The 12,571-nt window shown below is 39.9% G+C and overlaps 1 protein-coding gene across 1 annotated transcript in view; it reads right to left on the bottom strand.

The window, feature by feature from the left end:
- NPEPPS (aminopeptidase puromycin sensitive) overlaps window positions 1–12,571 on the bottom strand; it is a 103,557-nt gene that overhangs the window by 85,140 nt on the left and 5,846 nt on the right. The window contains exon 2 of the mRNA XM_060203620.1: window positions 5,022–5,106. Coding sequence (XP_060059603.1) covers window positions 5,022–5,106 — 85 coding nt within the window. The remainder of the gene's footprint in view (window positions 1–5,021; window positions 5,107–12,571) is intronic.

Raw genomic sequence — 12,571 nt, 5'->3', positions numbered from 1 at the left:
TGTTATTTCTATAAGTAGTTATACTTGGATTATAACTACTTGTAGAAAGTTATACTCTTTTCATTTAAATTCCCTTCTTCTTCTTCTAGCGTTTGCCCTTCTTCCGTAGCTAGTCAACAGCGTCAGGTTGAAAGCTGTCAGGAGCTGCTTGTTGCTGGCTTTGAAAGTGACTGGGATCCATGTGGATTCAGTCGGCTAGGAAGGATTGTCAGTTTCCCCAATGAATGGGTATTCCCTTATGAGATACTACATTATATATTATTTTTTTTGTATCAGAAATGGTATTTTCTTTTTGGGGCCAGGCTGTGGCACACCTAGCTGAGTACACATATTACAATGTGCAAGGATGCAGGTTCAAAGCCCTGGCCCACACCTGCAAGGGGAAAGCTTCAGGAGTGGTGAAGCAGGACTGCAGGTGTCTCTCTCCTCCTCTCTCCCTATCTCTTTTTTTTGTCTCCAGGGTTATTGTTGGGATTCAGTGCCTGCACTACAAATCCACTACTCCTGGCAGCCATTTTTTCTATTTTTGTTGTTGGATAGGACAGAGAGAAATTGAGAGAGGAGGGGAAGATAGAGAGGGGGAGAGAAAGACAGACACCTACAGACCTGCTTCACTGCTTGTGAAGTGACCCCCCTGCTGCAAGTGGGGAGCCGGGGGCTCAAACCAGAATCCTTATGCTGGTCCTTGATTTTGCACTATGTGCGCTTAACCCGCTGCACTTAACCTGCTGCGCTACTGCCTAGCCCCCAAGGTACAGTTCTTAATTTTACTCTCCTACAACAGGAAAAACCTGGCCTCATTTATAAACCCATTAATCTTAGAGTTTAGGAGGATGAGAAATGATTTTAATTTGCCATTTAAGGTTTTTGTCAAGGTAGATTTGGCCTTGCAAGTATATAGGTAGCTTAATTGTTCCCTTGGACATAATGGCATTTCTTCATTTTTATTTCTTTTTATTTTATTGTTTTAGAAACTAGTACTATATTTGACCATGTAGTTTCTATACATGTGGCAAAAGAATAATTGACTCAGTAGGAGAGACAGGATTTAAAAATCCAACTAATACCTATTAATATTTATGATTTCCTCCTATAAGACTGACATACATGTGTATAGCTACTAAATTTGGTGCTTTAGTTAAAACCAGGCAATTATTTGAAGACGTGTGGGGATTGAAACTGGGACTTTGGAGCCTTAGGCATGAGAATCTCTTTGTGTAACCATTATGCTATCTACCCCCACCCCTTTGTGTAAAATTTTAACTGATCAAAAAGACCATCTTACAATATGTGCAATATTCTAGAAAGACCTACTACAATTGTTTCTTTAAATGAAAATGTCTTTCAAACAGAAATAAATTCATTTTAATATCTATTTGAGATCTGTATAATATTTCAGAAACCAGAAATCAGTAAGACAGATGGCTGAAAAGTGCTTTTTTTTTCTTTACTGTCCTGCACTTCAAGGGTTGGTGAAATCATTCGCACTTAAACAGTGCAAAGTATGCACCTCCCTACACAGTCCTGAGATTAGTATTGCCATCAGCTCCTACAAAAGAAACAGGAAAAATCTGAGTGCCTGAACTCAGGTCCTGACAAGTAAGGAGTCTTTTAATTTATCATTAATAGATGGTGTGGCCATAACCACAAAACAAATGATCACTTGAAAGTTTTGTACCAACTTTTTCCTTGGTATATACTCAGCCAGGTATTTGTTCATAGAATTGGCTGTGTACAAAAATTATTTTCCATAACAACAACAATAACTACAACAATAAAAAGGGCAACAAAAGAGAAAATAAATAAATAAAATGTTAAAAAATAGTAACTTTCCATTGATGACATATATACAGGTTCTAATATATAGTTTTAGATTTGGCAGTAGCATTTTGGTTTGTCTATATAAAGGATGTAGTTTGTTTTTTTCAAATTTATTATCTTTAGTTATTTATTGAACAGAGACAGCCAGAAATCAAGAAGGAAGGGGGAAACAAAGAGTGAGAGATACAGACACCTGCAGCCCTACTTCACCATTTGCAAAGCTTTCCACCTATAGATGGGGACCAAAGGCTTGAACCTGGATCCTTGTACATTGTAACGTGTGCTCAACCAGGTGTGACACCACCTAGACCCTTATAGGATACAATTTTAACATGTATATTCTTGATGTAGGATTGACTTTTTTTTTAAATTATTTTAATGAAAAAGATACAGAGAGACTAAAGCACTGTTTAGCTCTAGCTTATGATGGTGCTGGGGATTGAACCTGAAACCTTGGAGCCTCAGCTACGAAAGTCTTTTGGCATAACCATTTTGCTGTCTTCCCTGCACAAGACTTACTTTTCACTGTGAGTACGTGCATGCATGAGAGAGAGACAGAGAGAGACACACACAGACAGACAATATAAAATATTGCCAATTACTAATACTTTCAGAGCAAGACAATATTAACTTGAAAACTGCAGTATTTCCTTTTACTTAATTCTAGAGCTTTCTCTAATTTAAGAATATATATTCTCAACAAGGGGAGCAAAAGGAAATAAAGAAAAATGAAAAAAAAGAATATATATATATTTAAATATTTTTATTTATTTTATTTTTGAGAAAGAGGCATAGAGACAGAGAAACACCAGAGCACTGCTCAGCTCTGGCTTATGGTGGAGTAGGGGGATTGAACCTGGGACTTAGGAGCCTCAGGCATGAGAGTCTGTTTGCATAACCATTATGCTATCTCCCCTGCCCAGAATATATATTCTATCATGTAATTATGTGTGCTATCAGTAATAAGATTACTGAACAAATATCTTTTTGCAATATAGTTTCTTATGTCATTATTCTGAAAATCATATTTCACGAAATACAAATCAAATCCCCCTTATATAAGTTTTTCTTTTTTTTGTATTCCCTCTATTTAGTTATTGGATAAAGACAATCAGAAATTGAGATGGAAGGGGGAGAGGGGAGAGAGAAAGAGAGACACCTACAGCCCTGCTTCACCACTTGCAAAGCTTCCTTCCTATAGGTGGGGGCCAGGGGCCTGAACCTGGGTCCATGTACATTGTAGCATATGCATTGTAACCAGGTGTGCCACCACACAGCCCCCTTATATAAGTTTTTGTCCTGACCTTTTTTATTTCTATTGGGGTTATTAATGGTTTACAGTAAATACAGTTGTTGATACATGTGTGAAAAATTTTGATTTTTAAAAAAAATTTTTTATCATGGTCCAGGAGGTGGCACAGTGGGTAAAGCGTTGGACTTTCAAGCGTGAGGTCCCGAGTTCAATCCCTGGCAGCACATGTATCAAAGTGATGTCTGGCTCTTTCTCTCTCCTCCTATCTTTCTCATTAATAAATAAACAAATAAATAAATAAATAAATACGATCTTTAAAAAAAATTTTATCATCTTTATTTACTGGAGAGAGAGAGAAATCAAGAGGGAAGGGGGAGATAAGAAGAGAGACACCTGCAGCCCTGCTTTCCCCCTGCAGGTGGGGACCAGGGACTAGAACCTGGGTCCTTGTACACTGTAACATGTGCGCTTAACCAGGTGCACCACCACCCAGCCCCTTAATTTTTTAAATTATTATTATTACATAGAGACAGAAATTGAGAGGGGATGGGGAGAGAGAGGGGGAAAGAGACAAAGAGACACCTGCAGCCCGGCTTCACCATATGTAATGCTTTCCCCCTGCAGGTGGAGACTTGGGTCCCTGTGCACTGCGATGTGTGTGTGCTTAACCAGGTGAGCCACCACTGGGCCCCTCTCCTGACCTTCTTAATGAAAGCAGAAAACACTACTTCTTTAATACACAGATCATTAAGAGTTTAGCACCATTTAGTTATACATATTTAAAGCATTTAGCTTTTTTTTTTTTTAAGTTCCTAGCACTGCTCAGCTCTGGCTTATGGTGGTGCAAGAGATTGAACCTGGAACTTTGGAGCCTCAGGCATGACAGTTTGTTTGCATAACCATTATGCTACCTACCCCTGCCCACTTCTTTGAATTCTTTTCTGGCATTTTAATAGAGGGTGATTAAAAAACAAAACTGTGCTGAAGCCAGGCCAGATGTAGTATGCATTTACTTGACTAATTTTACCTATGTATACTGGAAATCATTTTAAAACCTGAACTGAATTTAAATGTTCTCCAACTGTAACAACAACAAAAAACTTGCCTTGATATGCTTGGCTAAAGTGCTATACTTTTCTTCAGTTAAAGACATTAAAGAATCTCTTTATTACCAAACACTATTTTAAACTGACTAGTCATTTGATAGTAGTAACAAATAAAATAACTTTTTTAAAAGCCATTTGAGGGCAGGGGTAGACAGCATAATGGTTAATGCAAAGGGGCTCTCTTGCCTATGGCTCCAATGTCCCAGGTTAAATCCCCCACACCACCATAAGCCAGAGCTAAGAAGTGCTCTGGAAAAAAAAAGTCATTTGAAGAGTCTGTCTCTCCAACTTAAGTCACAGCAGTTTGATCTTATTTATAATCAACTAAACATAAGTACTTTTTGGCATAATATACTCAGCTATTTATTTATTTTGTCTAAGAACAAGGTAGTTTTAGCAATAAGTATCTCCAAGTCTTCTTCCTTTCTTGCCACTAAGATTACTGCTCAGGTATTTTTGTGCTTGCACAATTCCATCTATGCCAGTAGACCATCAGACCCTTCATTTTAATAGAGGGTGTGCGATGAGGCGGGGAGGGGAGAAAGAGAAAGGAGAGAGACACCGCAGCACTGATCCACCACTAATGAAGCTACCCCTTTCTGCAGTGTTTCATGAGATGGCTAGAAACTTGAACCTAGATACTCAGCATGGTAAACTGTGTGCTCTAGCAGTTGAGCTATCTTTACTCCTTCTATTTCTAAAATAAACTGGTATCTTAAGCTGATATTGTATGTATCACACACACACACACACACATACATACACACACACACACACACACACAAATATATATCATACATACAGAGAAAGAGACCACAAATGAAACAGAACGTAAGTTTTACCTTCATCTCCATCTGGTGCATATGAAGCTGTAATAATGTCAATATCAGCACAATTCATCACAATCTGATTGGTTGCTTGCCTCACCTAAGGGGAAAAGAAGAACCAGGAGTATCAGAAAAAGTACATCATCATCTCAATGTATGTTGCAGGCTTTATTTTCCCCCACTAGAGTTATCACTGGGGCTCAATGCCTGCATGATGACACAACTGTCCCAGTGGCCATTTTCTTTTCTTTCTTTTTAAATCATTTTTATTGGTGGGTTAAGGCTTTACAGTAACATAGTTGACACAGGGGTACAACTTCTCATCTTTCAGTGAAAGGTTTCTGCACAACACTCTCACCCATCACGCACCAGGATTCTAAGGCTCTCTCCAACCCCCAAGCCTCCTTCACCAGAATCTTTTTTGTTTGGTACACTATTTTTTTTTTAAAGAATTTATTCACTAGAAAGATAGGAGGGAGAGAAAGAACCAGATATCACTTTGGTACATATGCTGCCAGGGATTGAACCTGGGACCTCATAGTCGAGAATCTAGTGCTTTATCCACTGTGCCACCTCCTGGACCACAGTACAGTATTTTTCATATATATATTTCAACAAAAGTGAGAGACTGGGGTTGGAGGGAGGAGGCCTGCTCCCCACCTGCAGCTGAGATGCTTCACAAGTGATGAAGCACGTCTGCAGGTGGCTACCTTTCTCTCCCTTGCTATCTCCTCAATTCTTCCTCTCTACCTCCCCCTTCCCCTTTCAATTTCTCTCTGTCCTATCAAATAAAATTGAGGGAGGCGGGGAGTGGTTGCCAGGAGCAGTGGATTTGTAATGCCAGCACCAAGGCTCAGCAATAACCCTGGAGAAAAAAAAAAACAAAACATTCAAGCTTTCTGAGTCCAGGTGAGCGTGCCAGCATCCACCACTTTACAGATGATACCATGATTCCTTGTGCTGCACTTAACCAGGTACACTACTGCCAGGCCTCCTGCTACCATGATTCCATCCTCAACTCCCTGGGCAGACGACCTCACTGATGTGTCCTGGAACCTCACCTCTCCAGAGCCTTACCCCACTAGTGAAAGGTAGAAATAGGCTGGGGATATGGATCCACCTGCCAGTGGGGGAGAGGTGATAGGGGGAAGATGAACAGAGAGGACTCTGAACTCCATGAGGACTGGAGAGAGAAGAGGAACAAAGGAAAACATTTAGAAGGAGTAACAGGAATAGGTATGACTTAAAACGGAGAACAGACCACGGGAAAAAATAAGGCAAATATATGGAAATATAGACAGACAGTTATAGAAATAACAGTTAACCCATATCTGTGACCTTAGGAGAACTGCTACAGTTTCCAATGGAAGGAGTGGGGATACAGAAGAACTCTGGTGGTGGAAGACAGTGTGGAATCATACACCTGTTGTCTTATAATTTTGTAAATCAATATTAAATCACTAATAAATTCATATTTCACAACATACGGTTCAGTTGATGGTAATGTGTTCAAATTTTTCAAAAACACTATTGCCTTCAGGTTTTTCTATTGCCTTGAGGTTACTAATATGCCACAGAACTAGGTAAGGACACAAAAGTAATGTGATAGCCCTGTGAAAAAGTTATACCTGGTAGGGGAAAAAATAAATAAAACTAGAAAAAGGAAGAAAAAGCTATACCTAAGATTAGTGATTTTACTAGTATATAAATATTAGAATAGTCATTTTATTAATTACCAATACACAAAATATAATTAATTTTAGATGAAAATTACATCACCTACATTACAGTACATTATTAAATTTATAATAGTAAAAAAAAATCTATTAACACATAAAGTGAAACTACTTTGGCTCATTAAAAAAAAAAGCCTGGGGCTGGGTGGTGGTGCACCTAGTTGAGTGCACATGTTACAATGCACAAGGACCCAGGTTCAAGTCCCTGGTCCCCACCTGCAGGGGGAAAGCTTCACAAGTGGTAAAGCAGGGTTGCAAGGTGTCTCTCTGTCTCTCCCTCCCTATCATCCCCTTCCCTCTCGATTTCTGTCTCTATTCGATAAATAAATAAAAGATAACTTTAAAAAAAAATCTGGTGTATGGCACCAAAGTAAAGGACTGCTGGGGAGGGGGGTTCAGTTCCTGGAACATGATGATAGAGGAGGACCTGGGTGGGGGTTTAGATTGTTATGTGGAAAACTGAGAAATGTTACACATGTACCAACTACTGTATTTTACTGTCACCTGTAAACCATTAACTGCTCCCCCCCCCCAATAAAGGAAAACACATACACACACAAACTCCAGGGGCTGGGCAGTGGTGCATCCAGTTAAATACACACAGAACTATGTACTAAGTGCAAGGACCCACTCAAGGACCCATGTTTGAGCACCTGCAGCTCACCTGTAAGGGGGATGCTTCACAAACAGTGGAGCAGGTCTGCAGGTCTCTACCTTTCTCTCCCTCTCTGCCTTCCCCTTCCTTTCTCAATTTCTCTCTGTCCTATTGAATAAAATGGAAACAAAACAAAAAAGAAAGAAAGAAAGAAAGAAAGAAAAAATGGCCTCCAGGAGCAGTAGAGTCATATTACCTGCTCTGAGTCTCATCAATAAACCTGGAGACAAAATCATCATCATCTTCTTCCCTTGTGGGGCTAGGTGTGTGTAAGAGGGACAGCAAAATAGCTCATATGCTTTTCCATGCATACAATCCAGGTTCAAGCCCCTGGCCAACCAAATGGGAATAACATGGCATTAAAGGAAATGTTGGTGGCCAGTCTCTTTCCCTCTCTTTTTCTCTGTCTCCCTTTTATTTTTTTTATCCCTCTCTCTCTCTCTTTTTTATTTTCTTAGAACTGAGTCTGGGTTTTTTTTAATCTTTATTTATTTATTGGATAGAGAGCCAGAAATCAAGAGGGAAGTGGGGGATAGAGAGGAGAGAGACACCTGTAGCCCTGCTTCACCACTCGTGAAGCTTTCCCCCTGCAGGTGGGGACCAGGGACTTGAACCTGAGTCCTTGCACATTGTAACGTGTGTTCTTAACCAAGTGCGCCACCACCCAGCCCCATCCATCTCTTTCTATCTGAAAAAGTCAGCCTGAAACAATAATCCTAGCAGTGACAATAATAATAATAAATTTCCTTAATATACCTGTTTAGAGTTTTTAAATGTTTATTTATTCATTTATTGTTTTTATCAGAGCATTGTTTGGCTCTGGCTGGTGGTGCAGAAGATCAAATCTAGGACTTAGATACTTCAGGCATGAAAGTTTTTTGCATAACCATTATTTGCAGTTTCCCACCCAGAAAAATATTTACTTATTAATAAAGAGAGAGGAATCAGAGCATCAATGCAGCACATGGGATGCCAGACCTTCATGCTCCCAAGCCCAATGTTCTAACCACCATGCCCCCCACAAACACCACCAGTAAGTCTTTGATTTTTTTTTTTTTTTGCTTCCAGGGTTATTGTTAGGGGTTGGTGCCTGCACTATGAATCCACTGTTTCTAGTGGCCATTTTTTTCCATTTTGTTGTTCTTGTTGTTGGATAGGACAGAGAGAAAGTGAGAGAGATGGGGAAGATAGAGAGGGGGAGAGCAAGAAAGATAAACACCTGTAGACCTGCTTCACCGATTGTGAAGTGACGCCCCTCCCCCAGCAGGTGGGGAGCCAGGGGCTCAAACCAGGATCCTTGTACTGGTCCTTGTGCTTTGTACTATGTGCGCTTAACCCAGTGTGCCACTGCCTGACTCCCTAAGTCTTGTTTCTATACAGTATGTCATTGAATAGATGCTTCTATTTTTTAAGTGACAATATTCCTTCACACTGTTTATTTCATCAGAACATACCTAGACAGCATAAAAAAATTTCATAATACAACGGTCCATTTATAGGACTATATTTAAACAAACAAAGAAAAATTCTGCCTATTCATAAACTGACTTAGAAAATTAGAAGTGAAGCACTTATTGTGGTGTGCTCCAAAAAGGAAAGTAAAAAAACCTTCCAGAGTTTAAAATTCCAACAGAGCAACAAAAGTAGTTTCATTACAAGTCTTAGTCTTTATCTAAGCAACCACATTTTCACCCATCAACATCTACAGTGAATTTAATAGCAGCCAAGCAGTTAATCCGCCAACATCAAGATACCCTATTCAACACTGCATGTACTGAACGACAATTCTCTCACGACTACTGTAGCAGTTCTGAGGGCAAGTGCTCATGTGTGTTGGGCAGGCGCAGTGTGTGCACAACATCCTGTAGCAAGTACATTCCGATTCTTCTAGAGTTTTGGGAGGAGCCAGTTGTTTATACAACTCTTTTTTTCCTCAGGGTGCCACCACTTCTGGAAAGACAGAGGGAAGAACCAAAGAAACAAAATACTTATCCTAATAACAGAACCCCACTCAATTTTTTCAAAATCAAAGTGTATGTCTTATCTCAAATTAGGATGCATTTTTTACAAGAATTGTGTATTTTGGGAGAAAGACCGGAGCACTGTTCTGGCATATGTTGTACCTGGGACTGAACCAGGGTTCATTCACACAAGGAATGCACACTACCTCCCCATGTCACTAGAGATACATTCTAAGCATCAAGGTAATTCATACAAAGTGTTTTATTTTAGCATTTATTGCCTTATACACAGTAACTACTCAATAGGTCATTTTAAAATTATCTTTATTTATTTATTGGATAGAGACAGTCAGAAATCAAGAGGGAAGGGGGGGATAAAGAGGAAGAGAGACAGCGAGACACCTGCAGCACTGCTTCACCATTCATGAAGCTTTCTCCCTGCAGGTGGGGACCAGGGACTCAAACCTGGGTCCTTTGCACATTGTAACATGTGCACTCAACCAGGTGTGCTACTACCTGGCCCCCTCAATAGATCATTTTTTAAAAGATTTACTTATTTATTGGGGTTAGGGAAGTAAAGAGAAAGAGAACCAGAGCATCACTCTGACACATCTGATGCTTGGGATCAAACTCTAGACCTCATGCCTATGGGTTCAACACTTCATCCACCAGGCCACCTCCCAAACAATAACAAAAGGGAGGGCCGAGGAGATAGTACAATGATTATGCAAAAATACTTTCATGCCAGAGGTCCCAAATTCAATCCCAAGAACCACCATAAGCCACTACTAAGAATGAAAGCTAGCAATGAAGTTAACAGAATTGCATGTGCAAACCACCCACCTACACACACACACACACACACACACACACACAAAGACACATACAGGAGGGCTGGATGGTGGTGCACCTGGTAAGCACACATGTCACAATGCACAAGGACCTGGGTTCAAGCCCCCAGGCCCCACCTGCAAAAGGGGGAAGCTTCATGAGCAGTGAAGCAGTACTGCAGGTGTCTCTTCCTCTCCCCCTTCCCTTCCCTCTCAATTTCTGTCTCTAAAATAAATATTTTAAAAATACACAAGAGGGGGGCAGGCTGTAGCGCAGCAGGTTAAGCAGGTTAAGCCTCTGTCTTCCCCGCCTCTCTCCATTTCTTTCTGTCCTATCCAACAATGACGACATCAATAACAACAATAATAACAATAAAACAAGGGTAACAAAGGGGGGGGGGAAAGCAAATTAAAAAAAAAAAATCTATGTGAGTTTAAGAACCATGCCTGACTAACACACGTTAGTGCTACTGTTGTTGTTTTTCCCTCTGACCTGATGACTCAGTTTGTGATTTCTCAAATATTAACACCATCCCTGGATTGAAGACCCCACCAATGTGTCCTGGAGCTCAGCTTCCCCAGAGACCCACCCTACTAGGGAAAGAAAGAGGCAGACTGGGAGTATGGACCGACCAGTCAACGCCCATGTTCAGCGGGGAAGCAATTACAGAAGCCAGACCTTCTACCTTCTGCAACCCACAATGACCCTGGGTCCATGCTCCCAGAGGGATAGAGAATGGGAAAGCTATCGGGGGAGGGGGTGGGATATGGAGATTGGGCGGTGGGAATTGTGTGGGGTTGTACCCCTCCTACCCTATGGTTTTGTTAATTAATCCTTTCTTAAATAAAAAAGAAAAAAAAAAAAGAAGCTATTTCTAGGCTCCTGGCCCTGTTTGCTATTGTCTAATAAAAATTTAAAAGAAATAAAGGAGAAAAATGGCCACTAAGAAAAAAAAAAAAAAAAAAAAAACATCATGTTAATAAATATTACCTGTGTGTTCCACTATCAAAATACAAGCAAGGTGAGTGTAGTGGCTCAGTGGTAGAACACAAGTCTTCCATGAGCATCGTCCTAGGTTAAATTCCCAGTACAACACAAGAATCTCTGGTCCCCACCTGCAAGGGGAAAGCTTCACAAGTAGAAGCAGTGTTCTCTCCATCACCCCCTTCCATCTCAATTTCTGGCTGTTTCTATCCAATAAATAAAGATAATGAAATATTTTTTAAAAGATAAAATTACATTTAGTAATTCAAAGGAATTTCAGTATTAAGATCTTCAGTTTTCAAGCTTAAAATAGAATCAAAATGTTAAAGTTAGCATATAAACTGTTTCAACTGATCCATTTGATGCTATTAAAGAATGAACTGTTAGTGTATCCTTTCTTTGTTTCAAAGCTAAGGCTTCTTGGAGTTCCTTACAGACCCATCTCAACTGAATCAAAAGCTAAGTGATAGTGAAACTGAAGAGGCAGGCAACCTGATCATTGGTAACAATTTTACAGTGGAAGTTTCTATGAGTTAGGAAGGCAGCAATCTGAGACAAATATTTTCCTGAATGAGTTTGTACTATCCACATTTAGGAATAAGCCTTAAATATACCATATTAAGAATGAGAGGTTTTTGTTTGCTTTTTTCTGATTGCCAAAGTCCTGAGGTTTTAGTATAAGGAACTCTCCAGTGTGACAATTCTAAATACCAGTCAGTCTTTGAGATCTGATTCACTTTGCCTAACAAGAAATTTCATTGCTAAAATTTTGCAATAAGTCTTGCTTTTATGGAGAACTATAATTTCTAAAGATAATAAGGAGCAAATAATTAGTAAACACAAATTGAGCCAAGTTCTCTAACAAAAGAGACACTGAAAGAAGAAAACTACAAAAAGTCAAACATAAAAATACTATTAATGTAAAAATTTTTAGACATACAGAGTATTGCTCTTTGTTGCTTGTGGCTACTTAGATATGGAACAAAAGCTTTCAACTATACATTAGGGTTGAGAGTTGTAGAGTATACACACAAACACACACACACACACCCCTATACAGAAAGAATAATCACTGGCCTCTCTCTCAAACTATACTGTTGTTAAAATTTTCAGAGGCTCTAGCCGGGCGGGTAGCTTCACGGGCGGGTAACAGAGACGCGGAGACAACGGCTGGGCAGGGAAGCTGTATTTCTTTATTCAGGAACAACGATTCATAAACTAAGACAAACTAATCACCAAACAGAACTCTGCTGTCTCTTTGCGGCGGCACAAGCACTCTCCCTTACTCTGGAACTCAGGAACCCTCCAACTCTGGAACTCTCGAACTCTGAAACTCTTCCACTGTGGAACTCTCTCTTACTCTATAACTCTGAAACTCTTGAACTCTCGTACTCGGGA

This window comes from Erinaceus europaeus, chromosome 12, assembly GCF_950295315.1.
Source record: "Erinaceus europaeus chromosome 12, mEriEur2.1, whole genome shotgun sequence".
NCBI lineage: Eukaryota > Metazoa > Chordata > Mammalia > Eulipotyphla > Erinaceidae > Erinaceus > Erinaceus europaeus.
The sequence above is the reverse complement of the archived record's forward strand: the minus strand, read 5'-3'. Positions and strand labels throughout refer to the sequence as shown.